Genomic DNA, 27,785 nt, shown 5'->3' with positions numbered 1-27,785 from the left:
ACTACGTTTCATCGTGTCGCGAACAATGTACGAAACAATGTGCCAGACAGTCGTCTATAGTCTGTACGTGGAGACGCCGACAAAAATCGACCAGGTTATCGGTTGACCCGCGATTCTTATTTTGGCCGCGAATCGCGTTAATTAATTATACGAGTTAAACGATCGAGTATCTCCAGTTGCGACGTATCCGTCGATTGGGTCGCGTATCACAAACGTTTACGAGGATTATCTGCAAGTTTGTCCAAATATTGTTTCGAGGATGAGTTACGTTAGGTCACTACAGTTTATGAGGCATGTCGACGGGATCGTGAAATCGAAGATTTATGTTTCGTGGGATGTTATTGAAGTTTTGTAAAATTAGAATATAAGAATTAATAGGAAATAGGATATGATAAAGTACGTATTTAATACGTATGTAAAAATACGTTTTATTAATTTTACGAATATAATACATTTTTATGGCGGAGCGTACAAATTGTATTTTTTTTTCTTATAAATAGAATAAAATTATCTTACGGAACGTGACAGGTCCGTTTACTATAAGAAAAAATATAACAATTTCCTAGGACGTGTTTTTGAATTACCGTCAGTGTTAATTAACTTTTGGATCCTTCTTTTTTGTAAAAACAAACTTCTCTGGTCGAATTAAAATATTTTTAAATAACAGATTCGATATTAATGTAATATTAATAAAATGCTAATGTAATAGCCTGTAAAAACAACATGCAATCGACGTGAAATAACAAACCAAATGAATTATTTAATGTTTCATTATGTTTACAATTAACTGGATATTTAGTAGTAATATTCACCCGTTATATATAATTTATTTAAGTAGGTAAGAAGGATTTGATTTATGATGGCGATAATGGAAAAAGTACTCTACTAAAAACCTGTTTTAATTTGCATTTCATGAATGAAGTATTACTCTAAGCTACCTACTAAGATTACGAAAATCGTGCTATGGAGTTATCCGTAACTATTGTATAATCAGGTACATACGCGTGTACAAGTGTCTTTAAGCCACTCAGGTCATTAACGAGGATTACATTGAACACAGAGGTACTTGATATTAGAAAGCTAGGTCGTTGCTACTGCACTTCTACCTCATTCAGACATTCAGTCTTTCACTGATTTTCTATTCGTAATTGATCTTCCAATCTATAGAATTTCTTGTAATTTAATCCAAAAATTAAAATCTACAAAAAGCTGTCAATTAATAAAATATCATTGTACGACACGAATATAAAGAAATTTTAATTAGACGAATATATTAAGTTGTCCCAAAGGTTCCTTTCGTTTTATAAGGAAATAATAGATGCGCAAGATTTTTTGTTTTATATTATTTTATTGAATTACGTATGTAATAGAACAAAATGTATCATACGTAATAAAAAAAAAAAACGTGCATCTATTATTTCCTTATAAAACGAAAGAAACTTTTTGGGACAACGTGATAGAAAATTTTCAAATGTTTCAGATTATTTCATTCTCAATCTAGTCGATCAGTTTCCAAAATGGCACAAATATAAATAATTTTTCATTATTTCAAACGATATAGAGATATCAAAAGATTTAGATCACTATCAAATTATTTAATCTACAATAATGCAATATTTTCATTAATTCTTAGCAGAAACTAAGTAGAAACTCGGCAGAAACAAATTTTATTTCAGATCAGGTAATTTTCAAAGAATCTCAATTACTTCAGCTCGGTCAATTGATCAATTGTTCAATTGGTTTTGTTAAACTGCCACGAACACAAGCGAATTTAATTTCACATCAGATAAACACGAAAGAATCTCGATTATTTCAGACCACTCGATGCTCGACAATCCAATTCAAACACGAACAAATGGTAATTATTTCGAATGAGACAAACACCAAAGAATCTCGATCATTTCAAATTACTCAATTCTCGGTAATCGAATACCTCGGTAAATTCTTAAACCGCAGCCACACCTAATTAGTCAATAAAATTCCAAAAATTTCTCGACCAATGGAATCTCCTATTTGCATATAAAAAGCCACCGACGATTACCATTGCTAACCGATTTATCGATCTAGAGCTTTCAAGGAAATCTCACAAGTCGATCCCCATTAATCTTTCAACATGAGTGAAATATTCCACGATACACTTCCTCCTCGAACAAAAGTGCAGGGAAAATCTGCATCGGTGTTTTTCCAACTTCGAATGCCATCGCTAATCGTATACTTGCATCGTGTTCAGTCATCGCATTTTGCGCAATTAGATCGCACGACAGTACTTTGGACGTTCTCCATGCGACAGTTCTATGAAAAATTTACAGTACGAGACAAAAGTATCGTAGTTGGAATGTAGAAATAAGCAGAGAAATATTTCCGACGTTATTGAATAGACGGTGAGTCAATGAAAACGACGAAGTTCAGTATCTACTGATTTTATAAACAAATGTTTCAAGTGTAATTTATTGTATTTCAGATGGCTCATTGCATATATCATCTATATATATGTATGCATTTCTATTCTTGTATAATATATGTTATAGTTCCTGAGTCATAAAAGCATATAATAGTTACTCATAAATGTTTATAATTTTCGGTTCTGTTTCAAACTTTATCCACGATAAATGACGATATTTGAACATCGTAATAACGCTAATGAAATTTCAAAATCTGTGCACACGTAATTTCATATCATAATAAAGATGTGTAAAAGAATTGGAATATTTTATCGAAGTATTTCAAATAATAAGAAATATGTGTGAGATTTTGTATATATATAGGCAACAAACGTACGAATATTTTTGTCTTTTACTGTACATGATTCCCGCGCCATTTTTCCAATTATCGGCCGACTAATCAACCTGACGTCTAATCAACGTCATGAAATTTCGTCTTCTCTTCCGTTCAATCGACGTGGTTATCTGAAAGCCAGGAAATCGCTTGTCGTTGGAAATCAGCTTAATGAGCTTGCGTAACACAGATCGCTTGTACGTGGATCTGACTGGTTCGCGGAACGGATGAATCGCTGATAGATCGAATGGCAGAATTTTTTACGATCGTTTGTTCCTCCTCTTCGTGTTTAATGAACGTCGAAGGTTGACGTTCGAGAAATTCGTCGAACGGATGAACCTCGCCCTTTTGCGGTTGTCTATGGGATCAGTCGTTCGGTTAGTCATTTAAGGTTGGGATTTTATTATCTACAATATAATTCCCAGACATTTAAACATTTTGTAACACTGATGATTTCAGTTACCATTTGGTTCTTTAACAGCCGGTAGATGTATTTCAAAATGGCATTTTTTCATCCGAGAAATAATTTTTACATAATTTTACGTATTTCATATTTTCGACGATTAACCGATTTGTTATTATGTTAGCACAGATAGATAAAATTTTGTCAGAATCAGGACTCTGAGCGTAATAATTTTTACGATATCTGATCCTACTACGCACAATCCTCGACAATTTTAACTAACTTCGTAACTGCAGATTTAGGGAAACTGTCGATACAAAATTGATCAACAATGTTTTTTCTGATATCGTTTTGAACATGGTGAATCATCGATAGAATTAAATGGACAGCATATACAAGATTCGTACGGGTCGTTGTTGGCCTCGGACGTATTAATGGAAGATTCAGCTTTGTTTCTTGCGATTTCGTTGCTGCTATTTTAACTTAACAGGAGCGAAGTGTTTGGATACTGAGATCAGTTTCTGTTGATGCAGCGTGACGAGTGCTTTAATCGAGAGCAAAAGTGCACAGTTGACGTGGCGATGGATATTGAGAAGCCTTCATAACGATATTTTTAATGTAATTGTTGGATTCTTCTTGAGAATGCGCGAATCGAGCAGACGAATGACGTAGAACAGAAGTTTATCGACAATGACGTTGAATCGTGCGATTTTGAATGAGAACATTTTTTCTAATTAATAGTTTTACACGCTGTTTAATTTTCTAAACATATGGCAAAAATGTATGCAGCACAGCTAATAATAAGTTTATAGGAAAATTATAAAGTTTATTTTCTCGTCTATCTATCTGTGGTCGCTTGTACTCGTACGTTCATCTGGGTTATTTGTTCTTTTCGGTGGTAGATCGACGATCAATCATTGACGTTGTAGAATCGATGTTATTATGTCAAAGTAAAAAGTTTTTCAAGTATCGAATATTCGAATAAAACGTTAATATAGTGACAGTGACGTTTATTTTCTAATATTCGACTATTACTATAATGTTGTAATTATTAATTCTTTCATCTAATTTATGTAAGCTTTCTTTGGGTTCGTCTTAATGTGACTTTTAGAAATCCTTTGTATCGTCTACATTTTTATTTGATATTTATAGTTGCAAGAAATCTTTCGCTTCAAAATTTAGAAAATATGTAACACAAAAAAGGATTTGTAAAATTTGAACAAATATTTGTACGTATCCTTTTGCTTTGAATGGTATAAAAGTAACGTATCGTTTCTGAATGACTTCAAGTATTTATCGACTATTTGAAAGGCAAAGTAAAGAGTATTTGAGAATTTGCAGCAAAGAAGCGAGTACTCGGATCGATTCCAAAACGCTCGATTGCGGTTTTCTAAACTTGCTGTGCAAAAAAGATACCACGATCAGGATAAATTCGGCGATTCAGCAATGTGTTGCGTTACAAGGGACAGTGGAGTGAACCAATTGGTTCGATATATCCAATGTTTATTTATAGTGTTTCGTTTATACATACGCATGACCACTCGAGTCTTTCGAGTGTCGACAAAATGAAGTCAGAAACCGAGTATTTATACTTTGATTATGTACTTAGCAATAAGTATTAGAGAAATTTGATCAGACTCGCGTTATTGTTTAAATAATATTCTGAAGCTTTTTTATTTAACGAAGAATCGTCTACATCTCCAAAAGATATAAATTTTCACGATCTCGAAAAGTAAGGAACATCTTCTATTGAATGATGTTCGTTTGTTGAAATTCGCAAACTTTTTATCAGAGAAACTTTTACCGAGAGACGTGTGAAAATGACGCGGGTAGATGCAAATTCAAAATTCAAACTGAAAAATATTAATAACGAGAGTACATTAATTTATTGCTAATAATAATAACGAAAATATGTTACAATTTTTATCCAATGAAGATCCCATAGTTTTCGACCATTGTAATATTAAAAAAAAAGAAACACTGTCAGATATCCTTCAAAATGGAAACATTTCCTTTTCTCTAACCCTGACGTTAACAGAACCCTATAATATTTGTTAAAATATTAAATGAAGAATAATCATCAAACATCTTAAAAACACAAAATTTCTATATTTTTGACTGTAGTATTATATTAATAACAGATTTTCATCTATTGATGAAAATGACGCAATGAAGTCACACGTGATTCCGCAACCAGAAACGTTGCTGAACGGAGAATCCTCGTGCATCGTTCGAATGTCGCGCATGTGCGTCTCGATAGTCAAGGCTGATGAGATATCTGGAAATAATTTTGATTTTTCTTCTCGCGAGATGAGGGTCAATTAATCGATTCCGAGTAGCCGCATTACGCAATGATCGTTGCTCGTCGTTCGCACGGGCGCCTTCTTTTTTCACGAGCTTATCGCACGAGCGCATGCTGTCTGACAGAAAGAAAAAAAATACTCTGGCGATTAATTTTAATTTCAACAGCGAAACGCGGGGTCATCGCGCGAATTCCCGTTTAAATTTGTACCGTGATATCTTAATGCTGAATCGGCCTCGATAAGACAACCGTCGATCTATCGCCATGCAGAACGCACAACGTTCGATACGTTTGTTCATCTGGAATACGATGAATTCTCAGCCAGATATTATAGCTTGTAAAAAAACTGTAATTTCGGAAGTTTGAGTAAGATACGTTAGATTTTAGGAACTGAGCCGTACAGCAGAAACAAAGCTCTGGATGAGGCTTCAAATGTTTGAATAAAAAAGTACTGGGGTGATAGATTTTGAGATTGAGGAATGAAACTTAACAATTAGAAAAATAATCCAAAGTTAGAAAGGTATAATAATTGCTTTTTAGATTCTACTGTATCTTATATACCTCGTAAGTTTAGAAACGTTAGATCTAAGCCGTTGAACGCGATTATCGAGCACTTTGCTTAAAATATTACGTTTGTTTGTTACAGTGATATCGAAAGTGGAGAAATCATCAAAGAAGCAGAGTGGTTCTAAGAAAATCAAACTGTTTTCTCAGAAACCCGACTTGGAGTACATTCAATTGATGAAAATCAGTGAAAATCAATACGAGGATCCACGTAAGTTCATAAGAACGATTGTTAACTTTGTTTCTCTTTGAAAAACTTTTTTTGTTTACTAAAAAATAATCATACTATGGTAAAAAGTGGAAAATAATAGTTTATTACATTTTCACTGGTGATTATAAATTTGGAATTAGTTAAAAATTAGCTTTAAATAATTAGCTAATATCTTCCGTCATTATCAGTTATTAAAAATAAATGACGTAATTAGTGATATATATATATATATATATATATATATATATATATATATATATATATATATATATATATAGTGATTTGAATTATTACCGAATTTAGGAATTTATTTTGAATCTTTTATTGTTCTTTTCTCTAACAATGAGAAACGTTACCGATGACCGCATTAAGATCGATAAGATTAATTCGATCATTGTCGAGGCAGGAAGAACAGGAATAGTATGTTTATTGTTAAAACTGGCAAATAGGACAAATTCGACTAGAATGAATAATTTGCGGAGTATGTTTGTTATCCAAGCTAGCAATAGGATCAGATCACTTGTTATTCAAAGTATCGACGAAATTAATTTAATTTTCAATACCAGTGTTTAATTATTATCGAAGCTAGCGATTTAATTATTTCGTGCATTCGATCACCATAAAACAATAGTAATATTCAACTCAAGAAAATTCTACGGTGTATTTCTTACATATTTTTTATGGCAAAAGGATCAGTTTCAAAGTATCACACTATTCGACATAAATTTATCTTTAGACTCGTTTCAAACTCTACCAATTCTGGTCTCGTTACACAGTTAATGAAATTTCGAAACGTTCCATATTTCATTTTCAAAATAGTATAATGTTTTCGTGAAAGACCTCTTTGAATATTCGAATATAAACGCACACTGGAGGAAGACATTTTCGAGAATTATACAACGCCTAGTTCAACTTGGAGGTTTCCATAGTATCAGTCATCATTGTTTGAAACCGTAGTTTGAAACCTGCCCGTTTGAAATGCAGGTCAAACGTCGGAATAAATTTCTTCTAAACAGAGATACGATCTAAACCCGGAAGTTTCGGCCCACGAAATTATGTAACGCTTTCCACGGATTGCGTGCAGGACACCGTTACGATGATTGTCAATAAATAAGTAGCATTTACCATTCCGGCATTCGCTCGCACCATTCTTTGCCATTACTCTGACACGGACTAACTGCAAAGTGTCACTTTAACGATGATGATGCTTAACACGCTACTCGAACCAGTTAGCAGATCGTATTTCTGGGTGAATCAGGAAAATTATAATTGTCCAGTGTCGCTTAAGCTTGCACGATGATGGCGTTAAACGTATTGCTGGAAACGGTGGATCGTATTTCTGGCAAGTTTATGGCAGTCGCTGAGAAATGGGTAAGGAGGTAGGTTTAACTCGTGCAATGGTGTTTTTAGGTGGCCGTTAATCGTATAATACGGGATCTGGAGTAATGGGTATTTAAGTAAGTGAGTTTACTTTTGTTACCCGCATAGTAGAATAGCGTTTAATTGTCTTATGGATAATTGTGTAATTGCCTGACTACGTTTTTTGTTTTATTTTTGGAAAATTGTTGGTATCAGGATATGCGATTGATATTTAATTCATCAGAAAACGAAGGTTCGGAATTTTAATGGAACTTTTACTTCTTCGGATAATGTTGCATCTTGAAATTCTTTTAGGTTTGAATTCTTCGAGTCCAGCGTCTCGTTTTTAAACAACTCTGTGTCGTCTAATTGCTACGCGAGATTCCAAACTGCTAAACATCCTTGGACACTTGAATTGTTTATTTCCTTACAAACGATCTCTCTGGCCAAGTAGGTTGGCTCTTCTATAAATCATACAATATGAATAATTTGACAATGCTTGAAAATATTATACGTATACGTCGTCTCTAATGTATCAAAATTGCAGGAAATTTTTGGCAATTGTCATTATAAAATTTTGGCATTGTACAAGGCTGTCCTATTTGAATCGACTCTCAAATTCTGGCAAATTTGAAATATTTGTCATAATAATTACGTATTTACGGGAGATTTAATAATTCTGCTGGACGATAATTAATGGAATGCATAGATCAACGAGTTGCATTCGATCCTTGGTATATTTTCCGCGTTTTAAATACTCAAAGAATATTTTCTGATTATCCTTTTAACGAGGAGTTGGTTCTCGGGAATATTTTACGAACCGTTGATTACGCAAATTTATATTTTTATAACACAACCAGGACTCAAATAGAAATTCAATTAAAAATTAGAAACGGGGCTTAAATAAAAATTGGTTTCATCTTCTGAATATCGTAACTGATATTTGATTTTCTACGTTTCGTACATTACGATATGTTACGCACGTTTAAATTTTCCATAAATTCATAACCATGTACGGTCTACTCGTTTGGTAGTCCATCACATAGATACATGTAATAACAAGGAAACGTTCATCCTCGTCGAACGATCGTAAGGCACACAGCCGTTTAGATCGGGGTCATTGAGATCGTTGACTGGATCATCGATCCCATCTTCTCTGTACCGAAGGCACGCGAGATGCGCGACAGAGCAGGGCGATTCAAATTAGCGCAATTAGACCGCGATGCGTTTGGCTACGTGTTCCGATGATGGAACGTGCACGCGTGATCCTCGAAGCGTATCGGCGTGTGGCCGTGGCGAACCGTGTACACCACCTTTATCAGGATCACGTTCGCCTCGTTAGGCTCTCGATTGTGCGAGACGAGCCGGCGCATACACGACGATAAAAAACAGACAACGCGAACAGAACCAGATATTTATAAAGAACGCGATCGTTTCGTATCGAACTGCGATCGCGATTCTCGGAAATGCGAATCGAATGCAATACCATTGCAGAGGGTGGTTTTGTCCGTGGCGGCCGCCAATCTCCAAAAGACTCCAAGCATTTTTGAAACCGTGGAAATTCGGATTATTTCGAATACAGTATAGAATCCCGTTTAAACGAAATTTTATAATATTATATCAATATTAATGTTATAGCTGTTTATAATTTCTTTCTTGTCCACATTGTGTGCTATATATGTGTTAGATGTAAATTTGAAATTTCATTAGCATTGTAAAGAGAAACATTAGATTCCAAGCTTTTTTGAAACAGGGAATTTCGGATTATTTCGAATAGAGTATAGAATCTCGTTTAAACGAAATTTTATAATATTATATCAATATTAATGTTATGGCTGTTTATAATTTCTTTCTTGTCCACATTGTGTGCTATATATGTATTAGATGTAAATTTGAAATTTCATTAGCATTGTAAAGAGAAACATTAGATTCCAAGCTTTTTTGAAACAGGGAATTTCGGATTATTTCGAATAGAGTATAGAATCTCGTTTAAACGAAATTTTATAATATTATATTAATATTAATATTAATATTAATATTAATTAATATTAATATTATAGCTGTTTATAATTTCTTTCTTGTCCACATTGTATGCTATATATGTGTTAGATGTAAATTTGAAATTTCATTAGCATTGTAAAGAGAAACACTTGTCATTGTAAAGAGAATTTGTAATCCGATAGTGTGACTTTGTTATAATATGAAGAATTAATTCATCATGTATTTATTACATAGTTACTGTGCTTGATTTGTTTCTATTTGTTCGTAGAGTTTGCATCATTATGCATTTACAAGCAAATGTTTGGTGAAATCTACTATTATATTAACGTGGATGGTTATTTAATAACGTAACGAGAATTCATAGATAGTGAACCCACACGTTTGTGCATTTATGGAAGAGAAAAAAACCTATGTTTAATTGAAAAGAAAGCATACGTTTTCATTTTCAACAAACGAATGAAAAATCACTGGAATGCATTACAATTACACTCTGGGTGTTACACAGTCTATGAAAAATTCAATTCTACAAAAATATAGACGATCTACGTATATACAAAATATTTATTCAGAGCATGTTTTGTAAAACAAGATTCCTTTTTTTTTCTTTTTGTAAGTTCCATTTTTTTATCTGTATCGATGAAAGTATAATCGCCCACTGTCTAATTATAAAACTGGTTTTAATTATGAAACTGTTTTCGTCATTCTCACGTCGTTTCATAAATTCCAATGGTTATGGTAACTTCATTCGCTATCTACGCCATAATGTACGCGTGTTAAGTGCGCCTCGAATACTCGAAATACAAGGTACGTGCTAGCTGGTAACTAGTTCATTTGTTGCTGGTAATCGATGACAGTCGCACGAACTTGGCAAAGCGAAGTGACAAGGTGCGTGACAAAATGCGTGACAAAATGCGCCTGTCGCATTCAAAACGTTCCTCTATACTGTACAACCTGTACTGTACACGGTTGGCATGGTTTTCTATCTGATTCCTCAACCCTCTGCAAACTTGTTTTACGGGAAAGGCTACTGTTTCATTAACTGTTTCCCGATCGCGTGACTATTAATTTTCGCCGATTATTTTTTCGCCTTAGGACAAAAATAAATCATCGATGCTGTTTCACCTCGTAGCTCGTTCTTCCATACAACACGCAGTCTTTGAATTTAGTATCGTTTCTATCGTTGCTACGTACCTTCTTCTTCTATAGAATATTTATATATAGAAATATATAAAACGAGAAATTTTCTTATTTTGGCGCATTTGTTTATAGGCTTGTATAATTGGCGACTTTATATAAACACCCACAGCGTATTTATAATGCATTCTAGTGAATTTGTAATTGTTTGTTAAAGATAGGAATGTATACTTTTTCATAAGTTAAAAGAACTATCGTTCTTTTCGTTAAATTTTTCGTCATATTTATTTTTACTGTTTTATGTCGTAAGATCGAGAGATAAAAATTCTTTGAAAATGCAAACGCGTTATAAAGCATCATTTTTTCATTAAACCGTTTAGAGAAAGAAGAAGAATCGATGTACAATTTACAAGTTACAATAAAGTTATTTAGTCCAAAAACTTCTGCAAGGATATTAACTACTAATCATTCGTAACTCAGTTTATTTAACGAATTTCATTTGTAAATTTTACGAAAGAAACCATTGATCGATGTATCTTTACAAATTCATATCTCCAGGAATAAAATTAAAAACACGAAACCCAGATAGAAAATTATTTTACCTATTATGTGTTTAAACGAATATTATATTTTAGATATTCACAAATCTTTACATTACGTGCATTCCGTGCATATTTAGCTATTTAAATTTCCCATAAATGCATAAGAAACCATAATCTATTTAGTTATGGCAAAATATATATATATATATATATATATATATATATATATATATATATACATATAATACGGCGTTATAAAATGAATTATATAACGTCATAGATTAAAGCTACAGTTGTGTTTACAAACTTCAACACACGGCTCAACCAAATACAAAAATAGATATATATATATATATATATATATATCAAGGGTGTGTTTTTGTTGTTACAGCGGACAAATACACAACAGCGAAACGACACCACAGCGGTCATTTCCGACATGCTACGGCCGAAGTATGGGATCCTCACCCTCAGTACGAGTTCACCGCCTTTGGGAGACGGTTCCGTTTACGTTTAGCTCACGACACCAGTTTCGTGTCACCGAATATTATGGTAAGATAACGTTCTATATATATATCCATTTCGATCGATTTACGATGCAATTTAACGGGTTAATTTATCGAAACGGCAACACGCAGACGGCCAATTCAATTTCTTCGCTACGTGCCGATCTTCAGATATGCTTTTATTGGCCACTAATCCTGTTACGATTATCCGAAAAGTTATCTCGTCGCGTGTGTTATTACTATGCTAATGTAGGCGATATCATCGTCGATGCTTCCGTGCCGAAGCTTGCATAATTTTCCTTCCGTGAAATGTGATGGACGAGGCGTTAAAAGCCGCCTCGAGTGGTAACGTCGATGATGAATTATTTATCGCCAATATTAGATAACTAATCGATCCTAAATACAAAAGTGGTGTACCAAATCATCGAAGAAATTATTCGACGTTGTTACGTATTTAACGAGCAGTTGAATTTGCAGAATTCTTCGAGAAAATAAATTTGCATACGGTGTAGAACAGGTTTTTAAGATTTCAGTCGAGCTCTATCTTTTCCTTGACGGAAAATGTGACGAAGTTAATACTTTTCAAAGATTCGTGGGATAAAATTGTACAGGATGCTTTTCAAATATTCTGACAAATTTTCATAACGTATTTTTATAAACACGCAGATCTTATAAATAATTTATCAAAGAATTCTATTGACAATATGCGATATTCAAATTTACGTGTATGTATATGTTTTCCAACATCGATGAAATATTCTATCTATTCAATCGTACCGCATTGTCCATCGTTAAATCATTAAACCGAGCTTACGGTACCTTTATCATATTTTTCTAAAATCATTCATTTTGAAACCAAGAACTTTCATCGAAGCATTGATAACGTTACTTCTATACGTTTTTATTCTTACCTGTGGAAAACAAGGATTGTTATTTTACACATTTTCTACATTACACCTCGTTTATAAATCTTCCAGAAACAGTAAAACGTGAGTTGAAAATTTGTTTGCTTGGAGAAACCTTTGCAAGTTTGTTTATTGTCAAGTGAACGTATATCAACCATAGAAGATTGTATCGCTGAGTCTGGAACAATTTTACGCTTTCCTTCCCTCGTGTATCAAAGTTTACTGCTCGTTCTGAATTTTTATGTATTTTCATCGAAAACACGGCCATAGTTGCATCCTTTTTGTTTCAATACATCATTTACAATACGTGTTACTGTAACGCAATATTCTATCACTTTCGTAATTGAATACATTTAATTATGATTTTTTTCTTTCTGTTTGCGTAGATTACTCACATGACTGAAAACGACAGCAGAAGGGAATATCCGGGCCCTGAACTTGGCTGTTTCTACAGCGGAACCGTAGACGGCGACCCATACTCTGCTGTCACCGTTAGCCTTTGCCACGGAATGGTGAGTCAGAGTCGCACTATTATCTTTATAATAATTATCTTAATCTCTCTTTACTTTTTACTTGTTGCAATAAGAATTACATACTTCAAATATTTATTAGATAATCGTGCATCATATGGATGTGATATTTTGTACTTCGGCGATCCAATTTAATCGTTTGAGTCCCAAGCAGCGCGATCGCGTCGTTTAGATTTTGCATCGTAAAGTCCCTGTACATTTGAACGCTACGGACGACTGACAGTATTTTGCATTTCATTATTATCTTCTCGGTAATTTTTATTGAACAAAACTTGAAATAAAGTAGTATAAAAAATAGTATTTTCTCAATGATTCCTGGCACTCAAACGGTTAAGAATAGGAAACTATACGATGCAACATAATTTATAGAATTTGCATTTTAGATAGATTAGAATGAAAAGAAGATAGGAAACTAAACAATAAATCGAAATATTCGTAATATTTAAAGAGAACTAATTTGAATAATAAGAATAAATTCTACTGTACGTCTTAGAATCTTCATTGAACCAATCGTAGATTAACAGAATTTCGATATTAAGTATCGTAAAAGCTAGACAATCAGAAACACAAATTGTAATACGAATAGCAATTAAAAACTGTGATATTTTTTTCAATTTAGCGCTTGCCATAGGAATTTTCTTTTCTGGAAATTTTTAACCAATGTATAAATTTCTAAAAAATTCCTCATTATTTCAGCTATTTAATAGTCGATGTAACGTGAAAGGAATTTTGATACTATATAATATCGTACATTTCAAGAATAACATGTGCCCTGCTTAAAATATTTTTTTACAAAGAAAAATCTACAAGTTTGTATAAAAAAAAACTTGCAGCAATCTAAAGTCACCATCAAGGTATCCAAACACCGTACACACCCACCATCTAAAAATACTTTTGCATCCCAGTTAAAAGTCATCGTCCAAGTGACCTCTCTGTAGGGACGCAAATTCCTCTTAGAAATCGCGTTAGCGGAAAGAAACGGAGTTGCGAAAATGCCTAGCGCGTTTCACATTAGCCAGCTCGCACAAAGGCGGCTGTTTAAAGCCGTTTCGCGTAAAACAGGTATTTTCGCCTCGCCTCTACCTCGAGTGCTATCGACAAGCTATCGATGCACGCCTTCGAATTCTAGTCCTTTCATAAATTTTATTGCCAGCCGTGCTCTCTGACAGAAAGAAAAACCGTCGGCATCACCACTGGCAATCGTTTCAAAATATTTCGCGTCATTGTGTAAGTAATGAACGTCAGAATCACTTTGGCTGCTGTAAAATTATCATAGGATGGAATAGAAATAGCGAGGGAAAACCGTACTTCTCGAAACCATTGTGGTGTGGACGGTGTAACGTGTTGTTGGTTTAATCAATAACGAGATTTAATTAACTACATTTACAGATATTTTAAACTGTAAAATACAAAATTAGTCGCAAGCATCGTTCGCTTGATGATACTCGTTATAAGATTCATTCGTTATACTAGTTCGCTCTGGCTGACTGACTTACTGACTCGATACTGATATTCCTTCGCGCTACTAATGACTGACTGACTGACTGGCTAACTATGTTTGTTTGTGCAACTGACTGTGTCTAGGGGACATGGTCGTCTATTTATACTAATCGAGGGGAGTACCGAAAGGTTTGAATATGTTGCACGTAGCAGCGAAATTGCTTTGTCCAGAGTTTGTTTATTACATTATGTGCGTGGTATAGTGTTAGTCCTTTATGGTAAAACAACCATGTGAGACATCTGCGTATCGCAACGTCCTAAAACGCATATGCCGCTACACCATTGACATCGAAATACGATATTAGCGATAGCGAATACATGGAAATATCCGCGTATTTAAATATTAAAAGCATCAATGTCTATCCATCTTCCGGAAACATATATATTGGATTGGCAACTAAGCGATTGCGGATTTTGCCATTAGGTGATATTGACAAAATCCGCAAACACTTAGTTGCCCAGCCAATAAGACAGAACGTGAAAGAAAACCGCGCCACAGTGATGTATTTTAAATTCGTTGAGAGTATCACGGATAGAGAAGATCTGAAAATACCATAAAATATGCCATAAAATATCGTAACAGACGGGGTTAGAGTATGGTTTGCGCAAATCATAGAAATTAGGTAGCTCGGAGAAAGAGTTTGACGAAGGTAATTGATCGAATAGATCTTAGAAATCGTAGATACGATATCAGTTATATATGTATGTTCATTGAGATACGAATTTGCATAAATAAAATGTCAAACAAGATATGAGATATTTTGCGAAATGTCGGTCGGTATACTAATCAAGAATATGACAAATTCTACTTGTTTTGTCCAGGCTCCTATCCTATCTTTTTTTTTTCTTCCTTTTTTACAATCTTATAACAAACAATATAAATAAAATATATGTAATAAACTATACATATGTTTGTATTATAAGGAACTTATAACGAAGCTGTATAATCGTTTCAAGCTGCGATAATGATATTTCGTAAGACAACCACGTCAAACAAAGTGCGTCTGGATAGCAGGCGCCACTCCATTTGAACGATAGCATAATTAAATACTAAATCGTTTCGAATTCAAATAAGTACAGTGAGAAGTTTGTTATCTGAGCACCGATTATCCGGGCTATTGATCGTACGAACGTTGATCGTTGTCCCGCTGACTATCGATTATTATCGAACCGTGTAATCGTACTATTCTTGCGGTTAGAAAGGGTTTCTGACTGATATTAACGATTTATCGGGTTCACTTGTCTGGGTAATTGATAGCGGAGTAGAAATTACGCGGAGAGAGGGTGATTTAGTGGACCGAATTTCCCAAGGTTAGATCGTTTATCGCTGAAGAGACAGACACAATTAATTCTCTGCTCTTTGTATACGTGCTGCGTGCAGAGTTCTGATTGTTGTCTGACTGGCCAAGTTGAATCGCGTTAGGTATGGTCAGTGCTTGCGATTGTTGGACGATTATCTGGCTAAAGTTGCGTCTTCGTGACGATTAATAAATTGCCAGGAGATGATGTTGATCGGTTGTTGAAAGAATTTGATTAATTGCGTTGACAAAGACTTCTGGTCGATTTTGGTCGGATGAAATGGATTCCATTTTATGAAACTCAATTCTTACGACATCGATGACCAATGGAAAATTTAATCACAGACAGTAATCAACTCAAATAAGATTATCGAGTATTAATGGTCGCTTAAAATAATTGCACTGTGTTCAAACCACCAAATTAATTCGTTAGAGATTGACATTTCATTCTTCCACCTTCATCTTTTTCCATCAATTGGCACCATGAATCTTTCTATATCGTAGCTATCGAGAAGAAGAATAAAGTTCCGTTCAATTATATTTCCCACTGTCATTCCTCTTGCCAAACAGTTTCGACAATTCCATAAAGTTTGAAGAAACTCAACTACTCGTAGCAGTATGATAAAAGCTATTTCTTTCAAATTATGGAAATTTCTACCCGTGATTTGTATATTACACTTCTTACGAAGTATTTATTATTCTAAAACATTCCTTGCTTGTTGACAAAAATATTCGAGTCGCTCTAAGTTCGTCCATTGCCTGATAACGTTCCTTTATTAATTACCTTACTGTTTGCTTCTTAATTGGGTCAAATGGACACGTTCGAAAAGGAAGAAACAGTGGACATTTAATAAATGCAGAAGAACAGTGTGCACGCGTTTACGAAGGTTCGTATGTGCTTTCACGACCGCATTCTAGGTGCGTTTCATAGCTGACGCTGCATCGTCGTACACGGTACACATTGGACATTTGCCATGGTAACGCTAGAACGAGTTTCCGGATTATCTTGGCAAACGCGTGGCCAAGTGGCGCCGTGCATCTGTCGGCCGAGTTCGGCAGTGAATCTTGTCACGTCTTGCAAATCGATTTCCTCCGGTATCGAATTGTCTTCTGACAGACCGAGGACAGATTTTTTTGGCCGCTTGGAATTTGGGGGACCTTGTTCGAGACGTTTGAAACACTGGCTTGGCGGATCCGTATCGACAGAATTGAATGGCTCGGTTGATTGAATTGGATTTAGGTCTGCTAAGCTTAACCTGTTGATTATGTCGCACACGATGGTGCAATTTTCGTGCGAGTATTATAAATATAAATGTCTTTTTTAACGGGAAATAAAATCTTACTTCTTAATAGACAAACGAGATAAAAGGCACAAGATTGGAGAAACGAAGTTTTCTATTTATATCGGTAACGTTGAAGCGTTTCTTGGCCTGCATACTTGCAAAAATTTAACGATCATGCAGATTATCATGAATTTGTTGAACATAGTAATTTCAATATTTATGAATTCCCATATAATATCGTATACTGATAGTATCATAGCTTATCCTACATTCTATAAATTCTTCTTTCAGAAGGTCTCGAAATAATCTCCATATCCATGATATTACACTTTATCCTAGATTCTACAGATTCTGCTGTGAAAGGTCTCGAAATAAATTACTTCCCGTACATCGAAGTAATCGATAACGTTGTTTATGCGTTTAAACGAGCCACTTTGTATTTCCGTCGCCGATAGTGGTACGACGCGCAATAATATAAGTTATCGAAGATTCCTGTGTATCGATCTGCCGAACAGCGAAAGGATTAAACGAGCCGACGTAGATTTGCTTCTGTAAGTTAGCAGGAGTTGGGTTCCGCGAATAGTTTATGCGTACAACGCGGATTTTCTGTCGATTCCACGAATACGGCGCATAGAAGTGGCCACGATTAATTAAATACGTCTCAGTTGTACGCAGTCGATGACTTCAAGTCGATCGTTTAGCGAACAGGAAGACCAGTCGATCAATCTATCATTTTTTTTTTTTTTTTCGTTTGTTCTTGGTTAAATTATAGAGCAATTTTTGGGACATTTCCTTCTTCTTCTTATAATACGTATTTTTTGCTTATAATAAGTAAAATTTCAAATAACTGTTAATATTCTATCAATTAGATGGAAATGATTATTAACGACATCAATTTCCAGTAAATATATTAGGTAGAATTATATTGTTGTTGTACAGCTTCGAGTCTCTTTCTAAACAAATTTTTCAAATATCTAGACTTTCGTTTAAAGTTACTTGAAAGTTTGGCATTTGGGATTTTGCAATTGGTCAACATTTCGCATTCATCGCAGATCGAAGTGTTTGATTTCAAAATAAAAAATAATAGACGCCGAAATAATTGTTTTACAAGTGACCAAGTCTTCGTTCAAAATACTTTTAAAGAATTATCGGGCAATTTTTGGAAAACTCTGTGTAAAAATTTCAAAGTAACTTTATTATCGTTGAGAGCGATTTCAATCGGTAGTTTAAAACTTTTCATACAACACGTTTTTTATTTAAATAAACAACAGATTTGGAGATTTTTGAGCAAAAGTAGCGAAAAGTGGAAATTAATAAATGACAAAGTCTTACAAATATTTGAAAAATTTGAACTTGATTTATATTTTATATAGGAAATATTCTATCGTCTGGTTATTTGCGTGTCTGACAATATCGCGAGCTACACTACTTACGAATATTGTAACACGCCTAGCATAAGACTAGTGAATTGCATGTTATCGCTTGTTTTACATTATGAAACATTATGTAATCTTCAATTTAATGAGAAGAAATTAAGAAATCGGATGATACTTCGGATTGGAAAAGAAAACGACTCGAACAATCGGAGTTATATTTGCCAAGAAGAAGATTATTCGGGCCAAGTAAAAGTTTCAGACTCGAATGAAACATCATTTTAATATAATTATTCGAATTTTCTACGAGACACTGTTTTATGTATTATTTCACTTCGCGAAGTAAGTATTTTTTACTTAATCAATCTCAATTTCCAGCTAATCAGCTTTCTAAATCCTATCCCAACAACCATGGAAATCCTATTATATCCATTTTCGAAATTCTACGCTAACCACTGCAGAAATTCTACTCTGACGTCTGCAAAACTTGATCGACCGTAATTCTTTTCTCTCAAGTGACACTGTCCACGGGCGAATTTCGCATGACCAGGCACAGAGTCGCGAAATGTAAAACGCAGATTCGCGACAAACACGAAAACCGTGATGTTTGATTACACGTCGATGTTTGATAGATGCAATTCCACGAACACAGCCTCGTAACAGTGATTTTCTGAGGAAGGAAAATAGTAACCGAAGGCTGACTAACGGCAGACGATTATTTGTGTGTTTTATTCCTGCGTTCTAGGACTCCAGATTTACGAGTTCTTTTTAAATTCTCGTCTCGCCAGGTTGACGTTTTCGAACGAAAAAAGAAAAAAAAAAAACATGAAATTTTGCGTTCGCATGGTCCGTGCAGTTGCTTTGGCTAATATTTGACCAGTCGTTTGGAATATTTAGCGATACGTGTGAAAATCGATGAATGTTTGTTTGCAGAGCGATAATTTGTTATGGGACATCGAGATTTTGTAGACTGCCATACTTTGATAACAGTTGCAAATTTTCATTTTTTGGAATTCATTCTAGAAATTAACAATTTTGGAGTAGTTTTAACGTAAGCAATAGAAATTCGCATAATTTTTACGCTCTTTTTGAAGAATATTTACGCGTTTAGTCGATGATAAAACCGTTTGTTCAAAGTAAAATTATACATCTGCAGTCGTTAAATACATTTAGTATATGTTATACGATATTATATGAAATTATATGGTAAAAAAAAAAAAAGAGTAACAAGAAAACTTTGTTCGACAAATACGGTTGAAATAAATTCTGAATAAGAAAGTTTTTCTGACGCAGTGTGTTTCATCTGGTTGAACATTACTATACTTTTACGTAGATGTAACAAAAACGGTTTTCTAGCAATTTCGCTGTTGCATATAATTTTCACCTATTGTACGCGAAGTAAAGTATCTTTTTCGTTCTGAAATTTATAGCGTTTACGTTGCGTCACTTTTGTTTTATACGCAGACAGATACGTATCGCTGTAGGTAGCGACTATTTTTAATGTCTGTCGATTCTCTGAAATTGACGTAAATTCCTGCTGTTACTTGTAATTTTACTGAATGATATCGAATTGATCACGGAGTTTAGATAATAGCGTGACAGCTTTTTACCAAGACTTGACCATGTCGACGTGGTAATTGATGACTGTTATTAAGAGCATCGATACGTTAACCGTTTACAGTTGAGTCACTCCGACATAAAAAAATTCCTCGAATCTTGTTCGTCATTCTGAAAAATGTCACGAATGGAAGTCTACCTTCTAACGTATACTTGTCTCGTACGTTTTTACTATCGTCGTATCTAACGAAAAACTCGATGATTATACAGGGTCATTGGTAACTGGTGGTACAATCGACAAGGGGCTGATTCTACGCGGAAAAAAAGTCGAAAATATAGAATAAAAATTTTCCGTTTGGGGCTTTGTTTTCGAGAAAATCGACTTTGAATTTTCGCTCGATACGCGTGCACTTTATCACGTCTCGTTATAACGGACCTCATTGTAGATCGTTGTCTCGATGGAAAAATTAAAAAAAAAAATTTTTATTCCATATTTTCGACTTCTTTTTTCGCGTAGAATCACCCCCTTTCCGCTTGTATCGCCAGTTACCAACCACCCTGTATATATTATTTTCTGAATTCAATGAAACAGCGAACGAAATGTATGCGAAATAAAAAATACATTGCACAAGAACAAGTAAGAAATATTTAGAAATTAACGATATATTTATAAACGAAGGTGAACGCATTGGACACTGATTTTTCTCGGTCAAGTGTTTACTAGCCGCGTTTTCTTCGTTTCTTGGACGACTCGCGGAAGTTGATAGACGAGAATCGGAGGTCATGCATAACAAGAAACGTTCGCGTTACCGAGAACCAGCGTTTCTGCTGGTTTTTAAACCGTTTCCTGGACTACCGTGGCTTCCCGGTGAATGTTTCATTCAGCAGCATTTTCCATCCGATGACCGATTTAGCTTGTGTGAGGTAGATGAATCTCGTTGGTTGTGGTTCTTTCTTTTTTTTCAATTTAACGCACAAATATTAGGTTGCCCGAAAAGTTTCTTTCGTTTCACGAGGAAATAATAGACGCACAACGTTTTTTATTTTATATTATTTTGCCGAATTACGTACGAATTACGGTCGATTTTGTTCTGTTAAGATAAACACCGTGACATTTCACAGACTCGGTTTCACGTTTGCGTGAAGGTACATTGTTGTGAAAAACACGTTTGCGAAAGAAAGACACTTTCCGGACAACCTAATATCTTGGAAAAAATGTTGGTATTTTATGATTTGGATATTTAACACGACGTTTTAATTAAACGCAGAAATAAAATGTAAATTATGCAGATTTAGAAAAATATTGGCTGTAATAAGTCACATACATGTGCACGTATGTAAATAGAATGACGAAATTTACCACGTATCCAAAATTTCAGTTAAATCGATGACTCAGAATCGTCGATTCTCTGCTTGTAAATTATTTAAAGGGAATATTTTTCAACTGAATTTTATTATTTTTTTCTTTTAGGATATTTTTTAATATGCTGATTCATTCCCTTCGATCACGCGTACGTAAACATGAGGCATCGAAATGTTTTTCGTTGAAATTACATGGTTTCTACAAGGTGGTTTCATTTTCGTATTTCAAGTTTTTCTTTAAATTTATTTATTACCACGTTTTAGAGGTAGCACTCAAACGGCTTTCAAATATTCTCAATATTACGCTTTCACGATGTCTGAAAATTACGACGCGTTTACACAAAGCGAACATCTGTAGGCGCGAATTTCTTTCAAGAAAATTTCTTATCTCTTATGATCTTTCTTAAGCTTCGAAGTAGCCATCCCTTGAAACGAATCTGCATTTTTAACAACGTCTTTGTCGTCTTTACAATTTTTATGCACTTTCAACAATTCTTTCTTTCTTGCTGCGTATTCTGTAGCTTGACGAAATATCTTTGTCGCTGCTTCAATCACGTTTCGTGACTTCTAAAGATATTTGCATCGAATATTATCGCTTTCAACGCGTTTTCTTTGTCCTCCTATGTGAAAGTCATGCCGTGGGAGTCATAAGGAACAAATAATTGCGGCATGCGGTATGATCTTTATTCGAAACAAAGAAGAAGGTCGAAAAGAGAAACTTTAAAGGCCAACGGTTGCACGTGGTTAGCTGTTTAACTTTTCCAATCGCTTCCGGTTATTCTTCTTGTTTTTTTCACAACTTTCAGCTTCACAGATCGTTGATGTCCATTTCGAGAAGCGTCTGACCTTTCCCTGGAAAAGCCAAGACAAAGAGCAATATAAACTGCACGCGTATGGACTTTCAGATCTTTTCTACGCTCTTCTCTTAGAATCAATCGACCAATCCTTACAGTTTCTTTTAGGAAAAATAAATTACCAGGAATTTCAATCGGTAAATTAACTATGCTATTTACCAGCACTGTCCTAATTTTTCTCTTCCTATATTTTTTCGATATCTGGTCAATTACCATACGTCGATTCTCTTCACAACCAACCAACAATTATTTTACTCGCAATTAATGGACAATCGCTTGGAAACTTAGCAAAGTTTCTCCATACGAAAAATCCTTCGGTATCATACGATTACTCGTCGCAATTATATTCCTCGCAGTTCCTACAAGTTCTACGAGTTCGCTCAACGAAAGGAAGCCTCGATCACACGAAGCTACGAAGAAAATAAAATCCGCAAGACGCTTGAAAAACTCGTATCGTTACGCTGTCGCCAAGTAACCTTCGCTGGGAAAGTCACAAATTTTCCTTCGACCGATGGACCGGAGAAAGTAAAATTGCAGGTGTGTGCGAAGGCGGATGACCAGTGCGATAACCTGAGCTCTCTATCAGCCTGGAGCCGTAACATTTTTTACCTTCTGCATAAAATACAACCGAAAACAGACTGTCGGACGTAACTGGTAGGATCGTCGTTGTTATTTAATTGCCGAGGATCGTCAACAGGCTCGTTAACGAAAAATAAAATGAAATCCAGCCACGATGCCGGTGTTCCTTCTTTCGCTCGAAAGATCGACGAGTTGCTTCGGCCGTGTAACGGGGAAGAAAGACGAAGCGGAAGGGGATTTTTTGGGTGGAAGTTGCACAGACTGCCGCCACCGGATTTCATGCGCGTGCACATTCCCATGGTACAGACTGAAAAACGTTTTTACGAGCGTGTTTTTACGAGCATCTCGTATTCTTTCACACGGCTATTTTCGACGCGACGCCGGGGACCCAGCCAATTTAATGAATGAAATTTGAACTTGTGGCTCGTTCAGGTTCAACGACACACGTCTCACCCAACTGCATCGACACTTGGCGCGTTTCTTCCCTTCGATTTTTTTCTCCGTGTTGGCAGAGAGGAAAGGGCGAGCAAAGGCGAGGAAGGATGTTCTCGACGAAACGGGGAACGAGAAAGGTGGCGGAGGATGTTTCACGGAGAATTGAAACTCTCAACACGGTCAGACGGTGATATTTGCGATCGTTCGGGATTCCATCGCGTTATTAGCACGTTGCACGTCGTTCCCACGTTCCGCGAACATTCCAATCGTTTCGTTTCGTCTAATCTATCGTGGAAATAAATCTAGCAGGTTTTTAAACGTGAAAAGTTTCTTATATCTTTGAATGTTACGCGAGTTTTGTACATTTTTGCGTTTGCTAATTTCCCGTAAATCGGTGGTCGCGAAATCTTTCAACGTGGCGCAAAACTGATCACAGATATCCGCCGTGCAACACGGTAATTGCAAGCTAGTTTCGTTAGACGCGAAGATTTAACAGAAAATTGGTAATTAACAAAAGTACGTATACTATGTCCTCGTAACTAAGAGAAATATGTTTATTACAGTAATGGCGAATTAATTTCAAGCATTGCATATTAATATTACTCGTGCGACTTTTTATCCGGGAATGTACTCGGAGCTCGAAGAATTAGTGCAACTGGACGGATTACAAATGGGTTAAAAAGTTCAATATTCAAGAATTGCGTACGCGAATTAAAAACAGCGCCTGCTTCGCTAAGAAACATCGAACGATTTAACTTGCTGGCGCTTAAAAATTCACGAGCCGTGGTAGAGCGAAATCGCGTTACAGGAATACCGCGTTGTACGACTGTTTTCCCGGTTCTGAAATCGTGTTAGAGCGAACCTGTGTTGTAAAAATATCCTGTTACACGAGGGATGCCTCTACCATTGAAAATTGAAATTACCTGAGAGAATTTGCCGGCGAAGAAAAGACGAAGACTCGATAAAACGCCGTGAAAGAGCAACGCCTAAGTAAAATGCTAATTTCACGAACGTACGTTACTTTCGAATTCTTCTTACATTTCGCTACGAATTTTCCGGCCACTCGAATACATCAGGTAGTCGAAGCAAAACCTCGCCTTTTCCTCCACAAACGAGTCTCTTCTTCTCGAACTTGGACGCGGTTCAATCGTCGAATGCGGCAAAAACGAAAAGGAGGAAATGCACGGAAAGCAATCGGCGAATGGGCTTGAAAAAGACGTAATCGTAAATCATAGTCGCGTTGCGTTAAGTCTTCAGTTTTTCTCGTGAGTCAACGAGACGCGTTTGCAGTCGGCTTTCAACGGAAAGATTGACGACGTGAACCGACCGAAGACGTTCCCTTTTTCTCTCTTTTTATCGACAGTTCCGCTGAATGCTAAGTAAGAAACAAGCGGCGAACGACGATTTGAAATAATAAGCGACAATGGAATTTTGTGAAAGTCATACGTTGCTTTCCGTTCGCCACTTGCAGCGGACATTGTTGGCGGCAACCTGTGTAACTGTAAACGGTGATCCGCGGATGGAAAACGTGAAAACCGTGGCAAATGGATTCTTAATGTCGCGGAGAGTCGTATCGGTGGATGTCGAGTGATAGAAATGCTCACCAGGTGGGAAGTTTAGGTGGAATCTTTGTAAGCGGATCAACAATGTATTTTTTATTCTTATCTGTCCCTTTTTCTATATATTTCTTATTTGGAGAATCTTTTTATCGATATAACGTTTTCTAATGATATCGCGAGAAATTGTTTCTGTTTTGAAACGCGCTACTTGGCTGTGTCTGTTCTCTTTTCTTCTTTTGCGAAACAGTAAATTTACAATGAATTTTATCGTACTACATGTCTGAGGCAGAAAATCCATTTACAATTTTTTCACGTTGGTCGTCGATGATGTGAAAGAGTACAAGATCATCAGAAGAATCGCCATTACTGCCGCTTTTGCACTTTACTTCGAGACTCTTAACATCCATAAATCCACACTTAAAACTGTACACTGTCACCGTTTCTAAACCAAACGCCATCGCATTTTGCTATTTTTAACTGTTACATTCTGCTAGCCAATCCATCGCGCATTTTTAATAGCAAGACCGCTACTATACGAGGAAAACAATCTCTTTTTCCGATGTGATATTTTATTTTCTGACATGTACATACGTATAGCAAAATTTCTTTGATATCTGCCGCTGAATATCTCACTAAATTCTACTTTTATAAAACTTCTCGAAACGCCATCCAAAGGTCAACGATCCTATTACCCAACTTACACTTGAACCTTTCATAATCCAATAATCGTAAACATGATTTTCTTCCGCCAAACTCATTTCAACGCCTTGCTATCCGTTTATTACTTTCATGCTGTTTAAACGTAAAAAACTAAATTCTTCAGATTGTCAACAGTTTCTACCGCATCGGTTATTCGATGATCATTAATAACGTTGCTCGTTTTTTATTTTTTACTTTTCCAAATCTCCAGGAACTCGAAGAACAAGTCGACCCTGTCGCGAGCAAAAAATTGTAAACTACACTCGCGTATCTTCCATATTTTAAATTAAATGAAAATTGCAAAATCTGAAGCGTAAAATAGACCATTCATACGTGGAATTATTGAATTGCCAACCCAATAAATTAACAATTACATCGCGCCTCGAATCGGATTAAATTGCAAAAAAAAAAAATCGAACGATATGGGCAATTCCCAATCTTTAGACCGACATTCGCCACCTATGAGATTAACTTCAATGCGAGATACTAATCTCGCGCGTCTGTGTGAATTGGACCATCATCTTTTCGTGGAAGAATCGGGCAGACGAGGAGCCAGACGGCTTCGACGTCTGCGTCCATCGTGTAATCGGTATCGTTCGCGACCATGACCGTGCCAAAGAAGCTGGCCACGTGGAACTAGGTCATAGGCAGTCATGGTTATTTCAAGCACAAAACGTCTTCTTTTCTTTATGGCGTTCTGCCCGTCTTTTGCACCTTGCGCGCGCGAGCTTCGCGTGCACACGCTTGCCTCTCGTTAATTGAAAAATTCTTTGCTCGTTGAAAACCGTTTCTTCGAACTGCTCGTGCCGAGCAGTTCTTCTTTTTTTCTTTTTTTTTTTTTAACTTCACGAATATGACGGTATCGGCGAATATAACGGGTACACTCTGTGCGTCCGCAGTTCTTTAAACGTTTAGAATAAATAATCATCGGATATTTGAAATAAATAAATCGGCAGAATAGATAAATTAACGATAGAAATAGGAACCGGTCTTTGTTTGTTGTTGGTTAACTCTTTTACGCTGTGTGACGTCTATTGTACGTTCTGTTCGCCAAAGTGCACAATGAGTGTACAAGTAAAAATAGAAGAGAAATGGACAGAGGTGGAATAGTGGTTTCGTTTATGCTTTCACTGGCTTTCGTACTGTAAACCGCTAACGCGTTGACCCGCTCAAATCAAAGATTTTGCACGAACGACGTTATAAGTAGACCGCGGATGTGTAGGCAGTTATGGCAAGCTTGCACATCCAATATGTAACATATGTAAAGTACAGTAAGCGCGAGTAAAGTACAACTTCTATGATATTCAGGGGGGTAAAATAAATTTTTTGTAGCTTCCACTTTTTTTATCCATGTTTCTAGAGATACGAATTTCCATGAAATTAATTAGTTAGCTAGTTAGTGCAGGCAATAAATATTGGCAAATTTAAGTAACGAACGTATGATTAACATGGCTTTCCGAGTAATCGATACGAGCAATTCTACGGTAAAAATTATTGCAGGCTTCGATTTTATTTGCCAACCTTGACCGATGTTTATTTTTTCAAAGGAACGTTTCTCCGCCAGTCGGAGCTCTGGTTTGTCTTGAAGATCGGAAATCAGTGAAATCGCGGATGCAGATTTGCGAATGCAACGAAACCAGGATGCTTATAAATATTCCGTGCAAGCAGAACCAATATTTCTTTCATCAAAGATTCCTTGAAGTCTGCCTCTGCTCGTTTTTTGAATTTTAATTAAGCTTTCTTGCATGGCTTTTTATTTCCACACGTTTGTCGGTCGTTTGTTCCATCGTGTAACGTGTACAGTGGCTCACGAAAGTTTCTTCCGTGCTATGGTATAACGTACAGCTTATTAATATAGTGGATAATTGGCTGTTTAAATAGCTTCGTGATCTCAGCGAAATATACAGAGTGGCTACAAGAAGTATTGCCACGCGTCCTTATTTTCTACTGAAGCATTTTTCTTTTTTCTTTTTTTTTTTTCTACCAAATTCTATACTTCATTTTCGTAGTTTCAAATTTTTGTAATCGTACGAGGATACTGTTAAATGATACGA

General features: G+C 35.7%; 1 protein-coding gene across 1 annotated transcript in view; it reads left to right on the top strand.

Moving 5' to 3' along the window:
- Positions 1–27,785, top strand: part of LOC126865647 (A disintegrin and metalloproteinase with thrombospondin motifs 9) — a 177,568-nt gene that overhangs the window by 51,264 nt on the left and 98,519 nt on the right. Inside the window, exons 3-5 of the mRNA XM_050618424.1 lie at positions 6,127–6,255; positions 11,683–11,843; positions 13,089–13,214. Coding sequence (XP_050474381.1) covers positions 6,127–6,255; positions 11,683–11,843; positions 13,089–13,214 — 416 coding nt within the window. The remainder of the gene's footprint in view (positions 1–6,126; positions 6,256–11,682; positions 11,844–13,088; positions 13,215–27,785) is intronic.

This window comes from Bombus huntii, chromosome 5 (genome assembly GCF_024542735.1).
Source record: "Bombus huntii isolate Logan2020A chromosome 5, iyBomHunt1.1, whole genome shotgun sequence".
In the NCBI taxonomy this organism is placed as follows: Eukaryota; Metazoa; Arthropoda; class Insecta; order Hymenoptera; family Apidae; genus Bombus; species Bombus huntii.
This window is presented reverse-complemented; position numbering and strand designations above follow the sequence as displayed.